General features: G+C 38.2%; 2 protein-coding genes across 5 annotated transcripts in view; both read right to left on the reverse strand.

The window, feature by feature from the left end:
- LOC104958046 (uncharacterized) overlaps nucleotides 1-11,265 on the reverse strand; it is a 45,445-nt gene extending 34,180 nt beyond the window's left edge. For 2 of the 4 annotated variants that reach the window (XM_010785752.1, XM_010785750.1), the window contains exons 1-7: nucleotides 10,937-11,257; nucleotides 10,383-10,474; nucleotides 6,178-7,265; nucleotides 4,841-5,024; nucleotides 4,395-4,750; nucleotides 2,724-2,849; nucleotides 2,451-2,648 (exon numbers count right to left, since the gene is read on the reverse strand). In XM_010785752.1, coding sequence (XP_010784054.1) covers nucleotides 2,451-2,648; nucleotides 2,724-2,849; nucleotides 4,395-4,750; nucleotides 4,841-5,024; nucleotides 6,178-7,254 — 1,941 coding nt within the window. In that variant the 5' untranslated portion in view covers nucleotides 7,255-7,265; nucleotides 10,383-10,474; nucleotides 10,937-11,257. Of the gene's footprint in view, nucleotides 1-2,450; nucleotides 2,649-2,723; nucleotides 2,850-4,394; nucleotides 4,751-4,840; nucleotides 5,025-6,177; nucleotides 7,266-9,017; nucleotides 9,093-10,382; nucleotides 10,475-10,936 lie in introns of those variants that run through there. The other 2 variants (XM_010785753.1, XM_010785751.1) reach the window with 2 other exon arrangements.
- A 738-nt stretch (nucleotides 11,266-12,003) lies between these two features.
- sult2st2 (sulfotransferase family 2, cytosolic sulfotransferase 2) lies at nucleotides 12,004-17,590 on the reverse strand (the record flags this gene model as incomplete). Its single annotated transcript, XM_010785755.1, has 5 exons — nucleotides 12,004-13,373; nucleotides 14,501-14,681; nucleotides 14,773-14,867; nucleotides 15,712-15,838; nucleotides 17,372-17,590. Coding segments are annotated over 5 exons (756 nt in total), but the record flags the coding sequence as incomplete, so codon positions are not given.
- Nucleotides 17,591-18,826: the final 1,236 nt, after the last annotated feature.

Below are 18,826 nucleotides of genomic sequence, written 5' to 3' on the forward strand. Positions count from 1 at the left end.
AAACAGGTCACGAAAAGTACAGTTAGAGCCGCTTGTATTTGTATTTACTAGCACCACTTCTACTACTAATTTAATCCTAATGTTGTAGCCATCACTCTCGACGACTGTAAAGGAGGGCAACCTACACTTATATTTTGTTTTAGCTACACTCAAAACATTCAACATTTTGAGTTCACCTACTTTTTTTGATGTAAATAATCACGAAAGTACAGTTAAGCCGCTTGTATTACTATGTAATTACTAGCACTCCTACTAGCTTAAATTTTTTAGAAAACAAACTCGGGCCAGGACGTAAAGGACTAGTCTTTTGGTTTGGAATCGAAAAAACAACAACGTCCAGTTTCACCACATCACCCGGCAACCTGCGCCCCCATGCGGCCATGGGGGTGAATAACTTCGTACTAAAAAAAAATTATCAGATTATGTAGATTTTAAGTAACGGTTCACAATAGTCAACGTTCACACACAAACAACATTATACTGATTTTGTATTATCCGGTCTAAAGTGTCATTTTAATATTATTTTACATCGAGTTTCGTAAATACCGTGAACTAAACTTCGCACACCACAACCACTCCCCGTCTGACACAACACATCCCACTGGTCCACAGGGCCGTGACGTGTGTTGTCGTAAAAATAATAAACAGGGCGCAGGGTGTGTAACTCGTGATAACAGGGGCGTAGAACTCACTATCGTGCGTCTCCCGGTCCTAGCCAAGCGACTGTCGGCCGGGGGCGGAAATAATAATATAACAGGATTTTGGCCCGTAGTACATTCAACGCGACTGTCCGCTGTGTCTCCACTGTAGTCAACTTCATTAAAACGTTATTAACGTGCCTAAACTCAGTAATTCACCATTTCTACGCATGACAACACACTTTGTCCGTGTTTGGCTCTCTCGCCGCACAGTGAAGCGTTCCCGCATTGACGTCACTTCCGGCTTCCCCCAACACCTCAAAATGAGTCGAAGGAATTTTCCCACGATGTTCGAAATTATTGGTATTTATCGGAACGGTATCGCTTTTTCTTTTTTAAACTGACGGTTCGAGATTACTAGTAGCCCAATATTTCATTGCACAACAGTTTGGGTTTGTGTCACAGGCCCTTTAATGTTAGACTCACACCAATAGCTCAATATGATCATAACACGATTGCTTTCATATCAGAGATCAGATGAGGTGGAGCTCAGCTGCCTTCAGCAATAGAGGATGAGGCAGAGAGAAGCAGCAGCAGCACAGGGTTGCAGCAGGTATGTTATATGCTGTAGTCAGGTGATTTAAATGTATCAATGAAAGGAAGAAGTGTAGGCTACATGATAAGAAGGGAATACAGTTTGAATTAAAGTAATAAAGTACAGTGTAACACTGTACTTTATTACTTTTTAATGTACAAATACTTTGTTACTGTACGATATCAATAACAATAATCCACAGCTCCTCTCTCTGCTCCAGAGGATAAAAAAAATTAGCAGCACCCTGCCAAGGCAGTAAACCTAGGGGAAACACTTTTAAATGAAATGTAACCCTAGTAAGTGTAATTATTAGGGCTGTCAAGTTAACGCAACATTTTTTTAACGTCACTAATTATTTTAACGTGCGATTAACGCATGTGTATTTGTCCTCGGCCCGCCCCGTAGTTTCAGAGCCCAAAGGCTTGTTGTTGTTGTTGTTGGTTGGAGATTCTAGCGAGAGATATGGGGATACAAAAGTATTTTAAACAAAAAGCCAAGCACACAGCTGATGCTGACAGCCCCGCTCCTGCCGCTGGCTTGCGGCAGACCAGACAGAGGAGCGGCAATTCGCCGACAACTGTAAACAGGCTTGTCTGTTTGAGCAACTGGCTCAGTGCAAAGAAGTACACAGGGTTGGGAGAGAATGTAAGAGAGAGAGAGAGGTTCCAGGTTGTTGTGTTGAGAATATTCAGGAGAATATTTGTTATTGTTCCAATGATAATAAACAAACATTTGCATAAAGCATATTTGTCCACTCATATGTTGATAAGAGTATTAAAAACGTATACAAAATATTCCTCTAAGGTACATTTAGAACAGATAAAAAATGTGCGATTAATCGCGATTAACTATGGACATCATGCGATTAATCGCGATTAAATATTTTAATCGACAGACAGCCCTAGTAATTATATTAGTTTAATAAAGTAGTGGTTTATGCTTTTATTTTTAAGGCATCATTGGGCACCTGGTGATTTGGGCACAGAATGATTAAGCATTTATTGGAGACAGGTAAAGGTGGCATATGTTTTTTTTAGGGGAAAGCCACAGGAAAGGCAGCAATGCAATATGGGTAAAACCATTGTCCTTGTACTAGTGGATTATTAGAATAAAATCCACAAATCCACTGAGTAAGATTAGCTATCTGGTGCCTCAGCGATAGTTTTCATTTTGGTCCATCAAATAAATTCTAAAGCGATTTGTCAGGTGAGTGCTACCTTTAAGATGTCGACCGTCTTGATCTGGTGAATATCATCGTCCTTAGTGTTACTGTCGATCTTGAACAGGCGGTGGATGAGGGGCAGCTTGCAGAGGGGCCCCAGATGCAGCTCCTCATAGTGCTTCTTGTTCTTCAGGCCGGCCAGCGACTGGCCCAGCTCGTAGAGGGTACAGATGGATGCTGCTGCCTCACTGCACTGATAGAGGGAGAAGAATTCAGTAGCTCGTACACATCCAAATTGTAAAAAGTATTGTTAAATAAATGTACCAACCTCTATGAACATGTGGATCTCTCTTATGATGTATTGAAGGTCTTTTAAAGCTTGAATATTCCGGGGATAAATCCTTCCTGCCTCCAAAGACGGAATCTGCATCAGCACACACACCCTGGATACCACCTTGATAGTGATAAAGAGACAATGAGAAAATGAGATGTATTAGATACAAAAACACATTTATGGTACGGTTAACCTTTGGGCTAACAGTAAATATACATGTGTGAGGAGTTGGACTGCATTGAAGTATTTTAGTGAGGGTTGTCAACATTAACGCGTCAGTGCTTATCATTTATTTTAGCCAAATTATTCACATTACCAAGTTTGACCCAAACGCCCTCCCGGAATTCCAATGCAGATTTTTCCCGTGTGAATGTGGAACACAGATAACTATTTTTTTACAGTTTGTCATTCTATTTCTAATACAACACCACATGTGTATTTGCCGTAAAGTAAATACTAGTATTTTAAACTTGTGATTTATCATAATATCAAATATTACCATTGTGATGAACTGATTACATTTTTTCTCCTATCGACACCGTTATTTATTTGTGAACTCCCCCTACTCTAATACTTTGTCATTTTAATTTCCAACATTCCTCAAAAAAGATTACTACAATAGGCGCTTTCACACCGGAGTACTTTTCCCAGGAATAGTTCCGATAGTTCCTGGGATTTAGCGTTCACACCAAAAAGATCTGGAACTAGAACTTTTTTTTGCGAACCTTTTCACCCCTTTCCAGTCCCTGCTAGAGAGGTGGTACTTTCCTGGGAGATAAAGGTTCCCATTTCTTATTGGCTGGGCGAATTGCAAACCACTCCCTGTAAAACTCCGAAAGGTTTTGTGAAGCCGCCATTGTGTTTGCTAGCATTATTAGCATTAGCATTAGCCCAGCCCACCAACAGAGAAAGAATAAATTGGCATCACAAAAAAAAACATGGGAGCGGTGAAGTGATGAGGAGCCGGAGGTGTCGGCGTTCTGGCGATTTACTCAGAAGGCTTCAGTAGAAGCTGCTGGGAAGAGTCCCAGCAGCTTCTACTGAAGCCAGTCCCCAACTCCGGGGACTTCGGGTGGCAGTATACGCCGTGAAGTTGTTTGCGGCCTGCCAGTAAACTCAAAGCAGAAGAAGAAGAGGTGACGTCAGCGGCTTCATTTGCCTAATCCTCCCTCAGGGACTTATTCCGGTGTGAACGTGATCTGCTAGATAGTTCCGGGAACTAAAGAGTTCCGATGAACTAAGTACTGGGAACTAAGTACGGCAAAGTACTTGGTGTGAAAGCGCCTAATAATAAACTTGTCCGGCATTGGCTCAGTCTGTCTGGACTTGGCCTGTTCCAAGTCCCGACAGACCTAAATATGGAGTGTGAACTGGCACTTGGAGAGGTCCCAGTTCACCTCTTGAGCACTGCCGGGCGCTATATAATAGTTGCCCACTGCTCCTAGTACTAGGATGGGTTAAATGCAGAGGTCCAATTTCACTGTGTGTGCTGTGCTGTGTGCATGTACATGTGTGACAAATAAAGAGGGTTTCATCCTCCGATTCCAAGTTCTAAAGTAAATTTGATGCCGGAGTGAAAGACCGTTAGTGGCTGAAAGGGCAGCTGGTCGGACCTGAGACCCATGAGGAGTTTCATCAATAAAATGGTTTCCTCTTCCACCTCACCTTCTCTTTGGTGACCAGCTCTCCCTCTGCAGCGATATCACGTATCACATCTTCCATCAGACTGTTGATTGAGTCGTGATCCAGGACTCTTTTCCTTTTCGAGCCTGTGAACTCCTCCCCGTCCACCTGCAACGCCTCTACTGCCCGCATGTTAGCTCCATGGACCTCCCTCAGCTGGGCATGATAAGCTTCTCTAAAGATGGAGCCTCTGCCCTCTTTCTTGGTCACATCTTTAGTTTTGCTCTTCTTCTGTCTGGTCACATCTTCTCCCAGCGCTGGAAAGTCAGAGAGGAAGTTGGACGCGATGGCCTGCTGCTGCTGTTCTTTCTCAGGCTCTTTTTTAATATCCCACTTTACTGTGGAAGATATGGCATCACATATGTGTTTAAAAGGCATAGAAAATAAAACATGTATGCATTAAAGAAAATGTTGTCATGATTGTCTACCTGCAGTTGTCTTAGGCTCTGCTATTGGTTCTGATTGAGAAGGTACATTCCCAGTGCCAGATGCTAGCTGGCTGTCATACAGAGACATGTACAGGGTGAATGGAAGCTGTTCACCATAATCCTGAAAATAGCCCGTTTGGAGCTGGTCCATTGACGGAGCAGTCAGCTGGTACTTGCTCATAACCTGGAACACATCAATAAACTTGATTTACATACAGCACAAAGTATAATTATTTTTGCAATAGTCAAAGGTCAGTTTTTATGTTAGATAAGCTCAATGAAGAAACGTACAGCTCTATACAAGTTATTTTCTGTAGCTTTATATCTGTTAATGCTTTTATAGGTTTGTTTGCACCAGTATAAGCTTATAAAATATGATTGGTTGGTTTACCCTCAAAAACTTTTTTTTTTCTATCCATAACTTTAACTCTTTAATCACATTTGTTTACAATGGCAAAATATACTTTTTTAAGATGAAACACCATGCCTCCAGTTTCAGTAATCGGCCTGGATCTGCACTGTGTTTTCACTTGAGACGTTTAAAGTTTTTTTTTTCAAATGTTTTGCATGTTTCAGGGCACAACACTACTTCCCTCTGCATCAGAACACAAGTAAATGACTGTTTCTCATGTGTCTTATTATAGCCTTAGTAGATGAATTAGGGTGTTGCCCTGTTACATAACCAGTGACATGTAATTAATTAACTCTTTGTAAGCTTCTATGTTCACATTGTCTAACAGCCAAATGAACATGTGAGTGGGGACCCTGGCCCCAAAAAACAGTGCTATTGATCCCCAATTGACCCCCATTCCTCCTATTCTCTCAGTGAAGTTTCCTTCTTTGCTTGCTTGGTATTGCTAGAGTTGATTTAGATTCAGTCCTCAATCCAACAGATGTTACTGCTGCATTAAATACTTACAGTGCCATGTGTGTTAATCCAGAACTGAGAAATAGTAAAAGTCCTTACAAATACAGAACTTTTCCACTTGAAGTAATAGAAACTATAGTGCCCATCTAATTTGGAATATTGCTGAATCTTTTTTAATTATTTTTTTTACGTTTTGGGTTTTTCATATGGATCGTTACTGTGCCTTGCTAACAAGCTAGCTGCATCCTCAGAAGCATTTTGACTTGCGAAACTATTTCTCACCAATGTGAAATGTCTACATGTTCACCTCCCTTCTGTCACGGTGCATTGGTTTATGTCGAGTTTTGTGAAACTAATGTTTTTAATAACTTTGCTTTTGTATCAGCACTTTCCCTTTGCTGTAGGGACAGGGGACCAATGAAGGAAAAATACTATGTGGTCAATATGTGAATGTGTCTTCATAACTCACCTCCTTGACTCTCTGGAAGAGCTGCTCCTGGGTCAATTTCACCGATGGCTGGGTCGCAGTAAAGAGTGGGTCAACAGGGAGACAAGGAATCAGAGGAGGACCTGAAAGATTAACTGCTGTCTGAGTGGTAGAGCTGACATCCACCTGTGGTACTGTGACACGTGGAGAAGGGCTTCTCTTCCCAATAGTTGTTTCAGGTCTCTGTGGTGTTGCAGGTCTCTGTGGTCTTTCAGGTCTCTGTGGTGTTTCAGGTCTCTGTGGTGTTTCAGGTCTCTGTGGTGTTGCAGGTCTGCTGTCCTCTCTGGCTTTTGCTGTCTTCCCGGCTACCGGCTGATTTTGAGGCTGGAACATCTTATGGAACACCATGTCCCCTTTTACGACTAAATCTTCTTTTAAAGATTCTACCAAGCAGGAAATCGTTTTGAAGCCCAAAGAGGATAGGGCCATGTTGTGGTAGTATTTCTGGCTGTAGAATATAGCCACCATCCTCAGAAGAATCCCATGTGGGTGTTCTGTCATCATGGTCACGATATTTTCCAACGTTCTCTCTTTATTCTCCTTATCATCTGTCGCTTTTGCTGATGGCCCAGCTGCTGCCAGACGACTACTGGGATGGTTCTTGTAATTCACTACATCCCCCTCCAAAACCAGATCCCTGTGCATAGAGGCAACCAAGTTTGCGATAGAATCGAAGCCCAGGGAGGATAAAGTCAGGTTCTTGTGGTATGTCTGGTTGTAGGTTACAGCTAGCTTTTTAAGCGGGATCCCAGCTGGGTGCTGCTTCACCATGGCCACTATATCCTCCAAAACCTCCTCTATATTCTTGCTGTCTTCTGTAGCTTTTGTTAAAGCCCCAGCTCGCTTGGAACGCCTGTGAGTTTTGTGAAGCACTAGTTCCCCCTCCACAACTAGATCCCTATCTAAATAAGCTACCAGGCTAGCCACAGAGTCAAAGCCCAGGGTGGATAAGGTCAGGTTCTTGTGGTATGTCTGGTTGTAGGTCACAGCAAGCTTTTTCAGGGGGATCCCAGCTGAGTGCTGCTTCACCATCGCCACTATATTCTCCAGGACCTCCATTATGAGTGATGCTGTCGGGAAATAACAACACTATCAATAACAGATAAAAACAATCAAAACCAAATTTGTATTTGATAAATATTTTATTTGAAATTATACCTTTTTTATTATTTCACATTATATATATAATTATTTATTTTCTTTATATTTCTTTATGTACTTATGTATATCTTTTTTGTAATTGTTTATTATACATGTGTAACCCTGATGTCAAACATTTTTTTGTATATAATTATTTTATATTTTCTTGAATAGTGAAAAACAATACATATACACTGCAAATGAGTTTAGCAGTAGTCTGTATTTTAATTATTAAACTACATATATTAAAAGTAATGAGTTTTAAAATGCGCACACACCACACAAACATATCCAGGAATGGGGAGCAACAGATTTCATGTAATGGGATTATCAGGATACCAAATAAATGTAAATGTATTGCCTGGTTTACAGTTACAAAAAAAGAAAAAATACGTAATCAAATGACCATTGAAAAATGGGGATTACTAGTAGGCTTACCATATAACAATTCATTTAAAAATAAAGATTGTTATATTATAGGTAGAAGTACTGCCTGAATTTTCATTTTCGTTTTCCTTTAGGCTACTTTCATCGTTCTTTGTTTGAGATATCTTTTTTGAATGCAATGGGTAGAGACCTGATCCATTAAACAAAGATACTGTGTTTGCTTTACATTCAGGAATTAAACTAAAACAGCATTTGTAAGCTATACTGTTCTGAAGGCATAGACTATAATTCAAGGTGAATAATTTATACTAAATATCTGGGTTTCTTCTTTGCTAAGGTTACATTGTTCTGTTGTCTTACATAATACACCTTATTGTTAGCCATCCTTTTGTTATTTATTTGACATAAATGACAAAAGTAATGGAAAGTAATCAGGTTGCATTACTTTTATCAGAACATTTATTACATTAGGTTTCTGATTACATTCTTCTTACATGTTACTAGTCATTGTAAAGGAATACATTTTAAAAGTCACGTTCACAACCCTGTACATATCCAACAGAGAATGATCCTTATAATAAAATAATACAAATAATAAATACATTTATTATANTATTATATATATATATATATATATATATATATATGTATTTCAATATAAGGAATTTGTATTGTTTGAAATTTGGTGGCGATTTAGAGAAATTGTGCAAATATATCAGCCAATTTTAGCTTATCATCAGCATATACAGTATACTAACTGACTACTAAAAATAAGTTACAACACAATAAATGGCAAAATGTATGTTTGTACATTTAAGTAACAAACCACATGTGTTTTTTTTCCCATTGTATAAAGTTCCACACAGTAATATGGATACGTTTTGTACTTCCCTTGTTTTAAAGGCTGCATTATAGTGAAGTGGTGACATTTGAGCCAGATAACCAGACTGTGTCAGAGGCACACCCAATGAACCATGAATGTTTTAGCCTTGACATGCAAAGCTGACAGAGAGCATAACAAACAATGTTGTCACTGATACCAAAATGTTTAAAAGGTTAACACATATCTACACATCTTTGATATGACCCAAGCTTGTTATAAAATAAAACAAGTATACTGTATTTTCTTAATTTGTTAATTCATGGCATTGAAGGAAAGGTAGTCGTTGTCCTAGAATGTAAAAACAGAAACTCTTACGGATAGCATTCCTGACATATACAGAAACACATGGATAAACTCAAGTGAACAGCACAAATTTGCATGAAAAATAATAAAAAGATTGGCTCCATCTTACCTATTCTTTCAAATGCCAAGATATGTGGTTCAACTCCCTCAGAAGCTGAACTACTGTGTACAAACTAAAGCAGCAACCTTCCTGTTTGGGCTTATAAACTCTACCCGGGTTCCCCCGGCTTGCGGCCGCGCCCCCCCCCCCCCTGCTTTCCTTTCTGAGCAGTTACAGAGAAAGGAAACTGAAAGTAAGATCAGTCATACAAGTCTATGGCTGTTAGTGACCAAAGGCAACACTCTCATATTCCTGGAAATGGTTACGTATCATGACACAAGTGTAATAAAAGGCACCAACAGCTGGGGTTGCGACAGAGCCCCAGATATTACATGCAGTAAATAATTAGTCCACTGCAATAAGTCTTTCAGGTTTTTATGGTCAATGGATTTGTGCACAGACCAGATATTAAAAATATTAAAATAAAATTAAAGGAATTAAGTAAAGTAAAACCGGTTGTACGGGGACATCAATAACAAACAGAAGGCAAAAAAACACTGAATGTGAAGGAGTTAAGTGACTGAGGAAGGAAGAGGAGATAAATGGCTTTAAGTTTCACATTCCTGGCAGCCAATTCCCGTAAACAGTTGTGTAAAACGTGCACCTTAGGAAACGAAACTGAGCCAAAGAATGCCACTTCGGCACTGTGAACTCCTGAAAAACTGTCACATGCTAGCTTATCATCTCCTCCCGGTCCATAATGACAGATTAATGAACAACCTGTTCACAATAAAATGACAACCAGCAGAATGAATGTAGCTTTCCAGTTTCCCTTGTTGAATCAAAGATTCAGCTGTCTTGTGCTTTAACTTGCCAATGGGATCAGGATACAGAAGTCTGTGTAGCAGGTTATACAGGGCTAACACATACATATATTTTTCCCCTGAGGCATTGCACCAGATGTTCTATAACTCTCTCTGGAGGAACAACAGGCTTAGTACTACTTTTTCAAATTAGCAGCAGTACTCCCTAAAACCCTACAGATTTTCACGTGTATAATCAGCAATTATCAGTGAAAACCTTGGTGTGCATTTAAAGGCACTATTGTGGTCCTTTTCAGCTTAAGTTTTGTATTTGGTGCCTTAACTGTGACATGTTTTCATGCTTTAATGTTTAATGTGTTTTCTAATAATGCCTGTGCTGCAGCACCTCCTTTCACCCTCTGTCTGTTATGTCTTACATTGTGATGTCACTATCCAATCAAGGCCTATCAGGCAGGGGGGGAGTGAGTGGGAGACAAACTCCCTCTGGAGGGAACTATGGGACTTTAGCCTTTGCAGACCATACATACAAACAGGAAATGGAATACCCCAACAAGCATAATAGGGCCCCTTTAAGGAAAATCTATAATACAAATGGCAGAAATCCACACACCTTGCTTTGGTCAATCTGAGACTTTTGGTTAGTGCAGTCCTTTCCTCCCAGTTAGGCCTGTTGTAGCTTACATCATGTGGAGAGCACATCAACTGATGATGAAGACAAAAATATAAGAGTGTAAATAGAGATAATGACATCTTGTATTTCGGTAAATCTTATTTAAGTGTCGGTTATATTTCATATCATTAATCCCAAACTGCACAGTAACTAAAAGTATAAATGTAAAAGTACACTATTAACCTCTTCATTTGTAGTGAGGTAGAATGACAAAATAGCAAGTAAAGTATTAGTATTTTAAGATTGTGTACTTGAGTAAATGTATTCAGGTAGTTGACACCACTGTAGATTAAGGGGGGAAACAATGACACTGCCCCTCCCCTTCAGGCGGTAACGTATTTACACATTTATGTCAGAACGCGCGTACAACCAGACAAAACGTATGGTCAAGGTTCACCATCTAAGTTAATATACGTGTTGACAATACGAAAAACTTAATAGCAACACTTATATTATCGAAAATACACGGTTAAGCACGATGACTCTCCAGCTACCTGTTATGGTGCCCTTTAGCTGCAGTTGTCGAGTGTACATCTTCGCTTTCATTCAACATCCTCCGTCCCTGTGTGCTGAAGAAAATTACCATGGCAATAACAAGCTAATGGGTTGATTTACTTTAGTTAGCGTAGCTGCTATTCCGTCTAACGTTAGTAAATAATACCAGAAGTACTTAGCTCTAAGTCAAACTAATCGATAAAAAATATCCAATTTCACATTACAGTTAATTTGGTTTTGTACCACTGCTGCAATTAAGTGTCGCATGGTACGAAATTAAGGAGCTAAAATCAAATGATGCTTGTGTTGTTTGCAACATTAGCCTGCTACCGAGCTAATGTATGCTGCGTTCAGGTTGTCGGAAAAAAGTCGTAAATAAATGTCGACTATTGTTGAAAATGTTTTTTAGAAACATTCTCATAAATATAAATTATTTCGAAAACAAGGAATGTTTATGGCAGCTTTATTCTAGTGCATGCTTCCTGATGATTGGGATGTTGTATTGTCATGTATTTTTGTTCGTGAAAGTTTGTCATAATTGGTAATCAAATTATATCTAAGGCTGTAGTCTGCTAAAGTCAATTCGTATCAACCATGGTATCACCCCTTTCATATTTCTAATATTTCAAGTGTGAACGGAAATTTGGTTGCACACAAATTGACGAATAAACTAATAATAAACTATCGAGTTGATAGGTATAATGGAGCGCTAAACTGAAGATATTTTTCAAACGGTTTTTTCCACCAGTAGCCTGAATACAGCATTAGGTTAAAAGTGACATCAATGTTTTTGACTGGATTCTACATTGTAAACTGCCTTGTTAATAATAACTAACTGGAAATAGAGGTGCAATTATTCAATAAAGTAGAATGAAATACATTTGATTGCATATTAATATAACAAACTTAAATATATATTATTTGTATTTTCTATGTTGGTTATTATAGTATATTTCAACTTGCAGGGAAAGGCTTATATTTGTCTAAAGCATATTGTTTACATGTTAGGAGAAAACGAAAGAGAATGGTAAGCTATCTGCAGCTTAGGAAACAGAAACTCAGAGCCTTAAGAGAAATGTTTATTTATTAATCAATATACATGATCGGTATTTAAAGATGCTATAATAAAGGAATGTCTGAAAAAAGAAAAATGAAAAAGATATTTCGCAAAGATAAAAATAATACTGCTTACTTCAGTTATAGGTGGTTTACATGTTATTTTTGAGATAATGAATTGTCAGCTCAGGAGTGCAGAGTTTATAACAAATATGATACAAAGGGGCTAATACACACTCATAACAATATAGAGGCATCATTATTGAATTGAGACTATTTCAAAACCAGTTTAAACTCATTGTATAGACTTTTCCATTACTAGATGCATCACTCTAGTTTCATTTGATACACAGAAGCATTCTCCCTCAATGCACTCTCAAATTACATCTTGGGACATCTTGTGATGGTGTGTGTGAGCACCGCCGGGATAAACTAAAATACCACTTGACCAACCAGCCTAATATCTGTTGTGCTCAATTATGACTGCATGTTCAAGGACCTCTCCTTGCTGTGGTTATGTACTAGTTTAAAACATGTTTGACTGTTAATGGGTGACTCCTGATTCACCCATCCCTAACTCGCCAGTAGAGGCCGCTGCTTCATTGTTATGGAGAGATTGGTGACTAACAGCTAAATTGATAATATACTGTATATCCGACTGTTGTTTTTTCATTAAACTAATAATGAAGTGATGTGCCTCTGAAGAACAAAACATTGTTAGTTTATTTGGATTCTTCTATATGGTTAACTGAGATATAATCTGGATTTTATTTAAATGTATTATTTTTTCTCGAGGCTTACAAACAAAAAAAGCCTATTCATTTCCTTAACATTTTTATGTTGTGTATTTGGCCACCGACAACACACAACCAATAACAATAGTAGAGTAACAGTATGTAAGACGATATGTCGGTTTTGGTCAACAATGTAAACTATCAAGAATTCTATATTGATTTATTTTGTAAAAAAAATTGTATCCAACATTTACTCGTTAAAGTCTCAATTCATGTAGTTATTTAATCCAAAAAAGCTCTATTGCTCGAGCATACTGTAATAGCATACTCTATTGTTAATTGCACAGTCAGTATGAAGTAAATATAGATTGAGTAGGCAGTACGTTAGAAAGCACTTTTAAAAACACATTTTACCAGCCATGACAATGACTTGCTTTTTGGTGCAATGCAAAATGTTCTACTGGAGTGTGAACACAAAGAGGGTTTAGAGTATCATTACAGAGAGGAATGACTTAATTATTTCCATTAAGTGTTTTTAAATCCCATACAAATTTCGATTTCACATCTTTCATTTTGTCTTTGTAAACAGAATCAAAGTACTCTGCTTCTGCTACTGTTAGTTGGTTTTCCCAGTCTCCAGCAATGCCTGAAACACAGCATGGAAAAAAAAGAAAAAGGAATCAGATCATTTGAAGGAACGGTATGTGAAACTGTTGAAACAAGTTGTCCTCGTGTCTTTCAGCGGAATGCCTCTGAATCATAAGGGAATAGAAAGGAACTGGAGCACAGGACTGAACTGCAGCCTTTTTATTATGTAACTGTGTCTTCATCAGAGTTTAAATAGACAAAGACAAAAAGACAAACATATCAACCACTGTTTATTTTTGTATTTATTTGTATTCATAAAAAAAAGGGAATTGCACCTATCGATGTTTTCTATCCAAATACAGATACAGATAATACCAGGCTGAAGGCATTGCTGTATAAGTGTTTGTCATTATAAACATCATGTTTTGGAGGAACATTTCACCTTGTTGAAGAAATTAGTTTAAATTGCCTAAAAAATGTAAACGAATGCCACGTGTAATGCGTTTGAGTTATTTCAGGGTATAAGCAGGAATCCTGAAGTCAAATGTAAAACCTTTTAAGACCTTTTTTAAGACCCTTTCCATACATTTTAAGACCTCATCGCCACTTGGAGTTTTAACCGGTTACATTGGCGACACACTTTACCTCACATTTACTATTATGCAGTATGGATTGTCCTTCCTCCTTATCTTCCAACCATTTGGACACAGACTTGCATTTCCCCATGACGATGTTGTTTAAAACCGGCGTAAACGGACCTTCGCGCTATCAAGCAGTGAGCGTGCGATGTCCTGTTCAGATGACGTCAAATCCAACGGGATGCCATAAATAAACTACACAGAATCACACTACACACCTACGCAATGATTACATTCAGGCAGATTGTAGAATACAACCTCTTTGGACAATTTATATACTTATTGAAAACAAGCTACAAAATGTAATACCTTGGAAAATGCCGTTTAATACTTTTTAATAGCCTTCATTTTTGCTAAATTGATTTGTCAACTTTTAATAATTTTTAAGACCCCGCGGACACCCTGAATATTGTATTTGGTTGTCATTTCGATTATGTGATAATACAGACGAAACAACATTAGTTTGGCTCTTCTCTTTATAGATCAAAATTGATAATACTGGAATTAAATGCGTACTGTATGTACGGTACTAATTATTAACACTCACCTTTCCTGAGAAACTCAGACTTTGTCTGGTCCATGAATTCACGAGGAACCGCAGAATAGTTTGACATGTTGTTGTTCTTCATGTTCTTGAACAAACATCGGTCGGCTATCTTCTCTATCACCTCAGGGTCAAGAGATTTATTCAGGAACTGAGCGATTCTGCCCACAGAGTCCTTCAGGTCCTGCAGAGAAACACAGATAAGCTCATAGTCCTGCAATGACTCTCACAGTATATAGACTGTATTCTTGTAAGGATTTGTTCCGGAGTCTCACCAATATCATCTCTTCATAGGAGATGTGCATGATGTGCTCTTTATCCTCAGCATTCAGCCAACTCTTCACATGGTCAAACCATGAGCCAAACATAACTGTAAAGCAAAGAAGACACAAGTATTCAATTATTATGAATAATTATAACCATAACTATAATTATAACTCTCCAATAAATAAGAGTCAGCGTTTCATCTCTACTACTGATATCAAAGTAATAATACTAACTAACAGCAGTAAAAGATGACATAAACATATCAAACGTTCTGAAATTCTGAGAGCTGGTAAAAAATAATATTTGTATAATTTAATTATAATATCTTTTGTCTCATTCAGTATTATTCAGTGCCAAATGTTATGAGCTAGGTGCCTGGCCCCTGGCCCAATTATTGTTTACATTGTCAATGTTAATTGTCTTCATGTTAATTTCAAAAAATGTCAAATGGCATGCTAATGATGGTATATTGATGATATTGTTTTGACTATGTTTTTCTGTTTTAAGACCTTTGTCACTTTTATAGCATTCAGATATCTTATTTCAATCATTCTTATTTCAAGATGTTTCATTAAGTTGAATTATTTCATTGTACTGGCAGATTATCACACTTGTTTCAAATCTGTATCTACTCAAATAACATTTCTTGATAGGGTTTTAGCAGTGGGCAAGAATATGTAAAATAATCAAGACTGGTGAAAATCTGAGAGCAGGTCAAATAATAACACTGCTATATTCCAATCTTCACGTGTGGCATCAGCCCATTTGAGCACTTTTGACCAATAAAGAATCAAACTGAACATGGACCATAGGTGTATTGTAGCCCCACTCAAAGCAGCTCTCTTTCTTTGTCCCCCTCATGTTCAAAACTATAAATAATTCTTACCATATCTTACACATTGCATCTTTAATAAATATGAGGAGCATAGGTGACAAGTGACAACAACCTTTTCCATCAAGGAACTTGTGGAGGAAGTCGGTCTGTGGGCCTGGGTTTACCAGGAAGGAAGCCGTCCCATGATAAAAAAAGGAAGATACAAACACATCTTTGGGGTTCCTCATCACATAGATGACCTGCAGAGATAATACAACATCCATTAATTAAATGATGGATCTATGCAGACACTTTTCTTCAAACAAACTGTGTGTGATATTCGAATCTGTTCCATTAAGAATTTCCTCATAGCATTCATGGCTCATTTACTGCCTAGACAAAAAGTACATGATCTTTGAAAGCTGTGTCAAAAAAGACGACGCTGTCTGTTGGAGCTATATATTATTTAATAGTTTAAAATGTGTTTTCTTATTGTTTTTGTATATAGTAAATGTTCTATTATTTAGTGATATTATTGTGGTTAGTTAAAGTAGTTTTATACTTTTATTTTGAAGGCATCTTTGGGCACTGGGTGATTAGAGCACCTGGTGTAATTGTATATATTGGAGACAGGTGGTGGCGGGAGCCAGAGCACTAGTAGAGCATAACGTTTTCTATCAGGGTGATTCAAGCAAGCAAGCAAGCAAGCCATAGGGAAAGCTTAAAGAAAGTAAACCTGTTCATTGTACCTTTGTGATAGGAATAAAATGCACAGAACTGACGATCTTGTCTGGATTTGGATCATTCCCTGCGTACTGTAAGATTCGCTATCTGGTGCCTCAGCGGCAATCATACTTTTAAACTATGAATTTGGCCGCTACACTGTCCAAGGTACGGATCATTTTAGACTATGGGTGTGTCTCACTTCGGTTAAATGGATTCCTTGCGTCCCTCACTTGCGTCGTTTCCCTGCGACTATTCCCTCCCACCAGGGAAGCATGGAAAGACGCAAGGAAAGCACGAGAAGCAGGGAAATGAGTTTAAGAGCAATGGGACGTCGTTTCCTCCGGAGTGTCACGTGAAGCGGCGTCCGTTTGTGATGACGCCGCACAGCTGATCGTCTGACAGGGGGGCGAGTGTCTGAGGATTTCACCGGAGGATGGTCTGGTAGGTCCTCGATTATCGCTCCTCCGTTATCGCTCCTCGCTCCTCTATCCTCGGTCCTCCGGCACAAATAAGGCCACTGGGACGCTAGTCAAGATGGCGCAGACAAATCAACTTCCGGTGAGACCGAGACCGAGGAGCGAGGAGATGAAAAATAAGAGGAGATGAAAAATAAGAGAAGTGAAACGCACCCTATGTGTCCCACCCACTCCATGATATGCTGGTCAGGCAAACCTAAGCTAAGTCATTCGAGTCATTTCACGAAGATGCACCACAGAGCGCCACAGGGAGTCCATCAGACTGAGCGTCAGGCCCTCTGAGTCAATCTGGCACCTGACTTTTTATCTTTAATTGGACATTTCACTTTAATTCTGATGATTATATATCTTGTTTATTTGTAATTGGACATTTGATTAATTCTTAAATATCATATTTGATCTTTTATTGGACATTTAACTTTGGTTCTTATATGTGCTATTTGATCTTTTATTGGACATTTAACTTTGGTTCTTATATGTGCTATTTGATCTTTTATTGGACATTTAACTTTCATTAATGTCATATTTTTTATCTTTTAAAACCAATGTCGCCCTGAGATGATATACGGTAAGTATTTCTGATTCTGATACCTTGGGCTTCACTTCAAAGAAGGATGGAGGCATCATGTTGTACGGGGAGTGTGTGGTTAACATTCGTGGAGACGCCCTCTGTTCAAGGTTAAATGTGTAGGCCTGAATTTCCTCCAGCCAGGGAACACGTTCCCAGTTAGGAAGAGTCTCCACAGATGCTGGATCTCCTCCACTCATGATCAGAGGGACAATCTCCTGCGTCCATGTCGTACCTAAACAAAGAAAACAAGAGGTAAATTCACAGGTATAGTTACATTAATGAAAAGTTAATCATCCTATTTTTGTTTAACATTGTTTTCTGGGCTATAATGCTTGATTTGACAGTGGAGACAGAAAATGTAGAACAGGGTAAAATAATGACACAGCAAATTCTCAGACAAGCCAGCACTTGAACTGTGGATGATTATGTTGGCCTTCTGAAATAAGTGCTGCTGAGATGTAATGTTACAATAATAACTGGGGGAAAAAGAAAAAAAAATGAAATGAAATGCATAAACTGTACATGAAAGTTCATGAAAATGATAAAGCACATATTAAAGGAAAACAAAGAAGGGTGTTTGAGGGCAACATTTTCTGTCTTTTTCTTAGAATCACATTAAGTTTAAAAGTTCATTTTGTCCTCTTACTTTCATGAGCAATAAGAAAGATAATAATATTCCCATTTTAAAACTGACATATAGGGGAACTAACATTTGATACATATTTATATGTTTTGTTTTTTACAAATTACGTTTTTTTATCAAGTCTTGATCTTGTAATTGTGTGATTGAATCCGTGTATCGACCGTCCAATTGTTTTTTTTATAAAACACGTAAATGGAAGAGCATTCGAGAGACCTTTTTGCTTTTTACCTTACTAAATGGTCTAATGGTCATTGGAGCGAGGGGCGGGGCGGATTTTAAATGAAAGGATAGAGAAAAAAATATGTTTTAAGCAATGAATTAATACACAAACAGGGTGTTTTGCATCACAATGTAAAACTAAATATATATATATATATATATATTTTTTTTTAAGATAATTGGTTGTCTTTGTAGGAGACAACAAACATATTTGCATGTCCTAATGTGCACCATAGAGAGTATCCTGACTGGCTGCATCACGGCCTGGTACGGCAGCTGCACCGCCCTCAATCGTAAGGCTTTACAGAGGGTGGTGAAAACTGCACAGAACATCACCAGGACGGAGCTGCCATCCATGGAGGACCTTTACTCCCAGCTGCTCAGGAAGAAAGCCCTCGGAATTACAAAAGACCCCTGAACTTTTCAAACAACATCCACAAAATGTATCTGGCTGCAATTTAGAAATTATTTATCTAATATATCATATTCAATCACTTGCATATAGACTCTTATTGCACTTTTTTTACTATTTTTCTTTTTGTATTTACTTTTTTCAGTTTTTTCTGTTTTATTGTGTTGCACTGTTGGAGGAGCCTGTGACCTAAGATTTTCA

Source organism: Notothenia coriiceps, unplaced genomic scaffold (genome assembly GCF_000735185.1).
Source record: "Notothenia coriiceps isolate Sejong01 unplaced genomic scaffold, NC01 NC01_scaffold00028156, whole genome shotgun sequence".
NCBI classification, from domain to species: domain Eukaryota; kingdom Metazoa; phylum Chordata; class Actinopteri; order Perciformes; family Nototheniidae; genus Notothenia; species Notothenia coriiceps.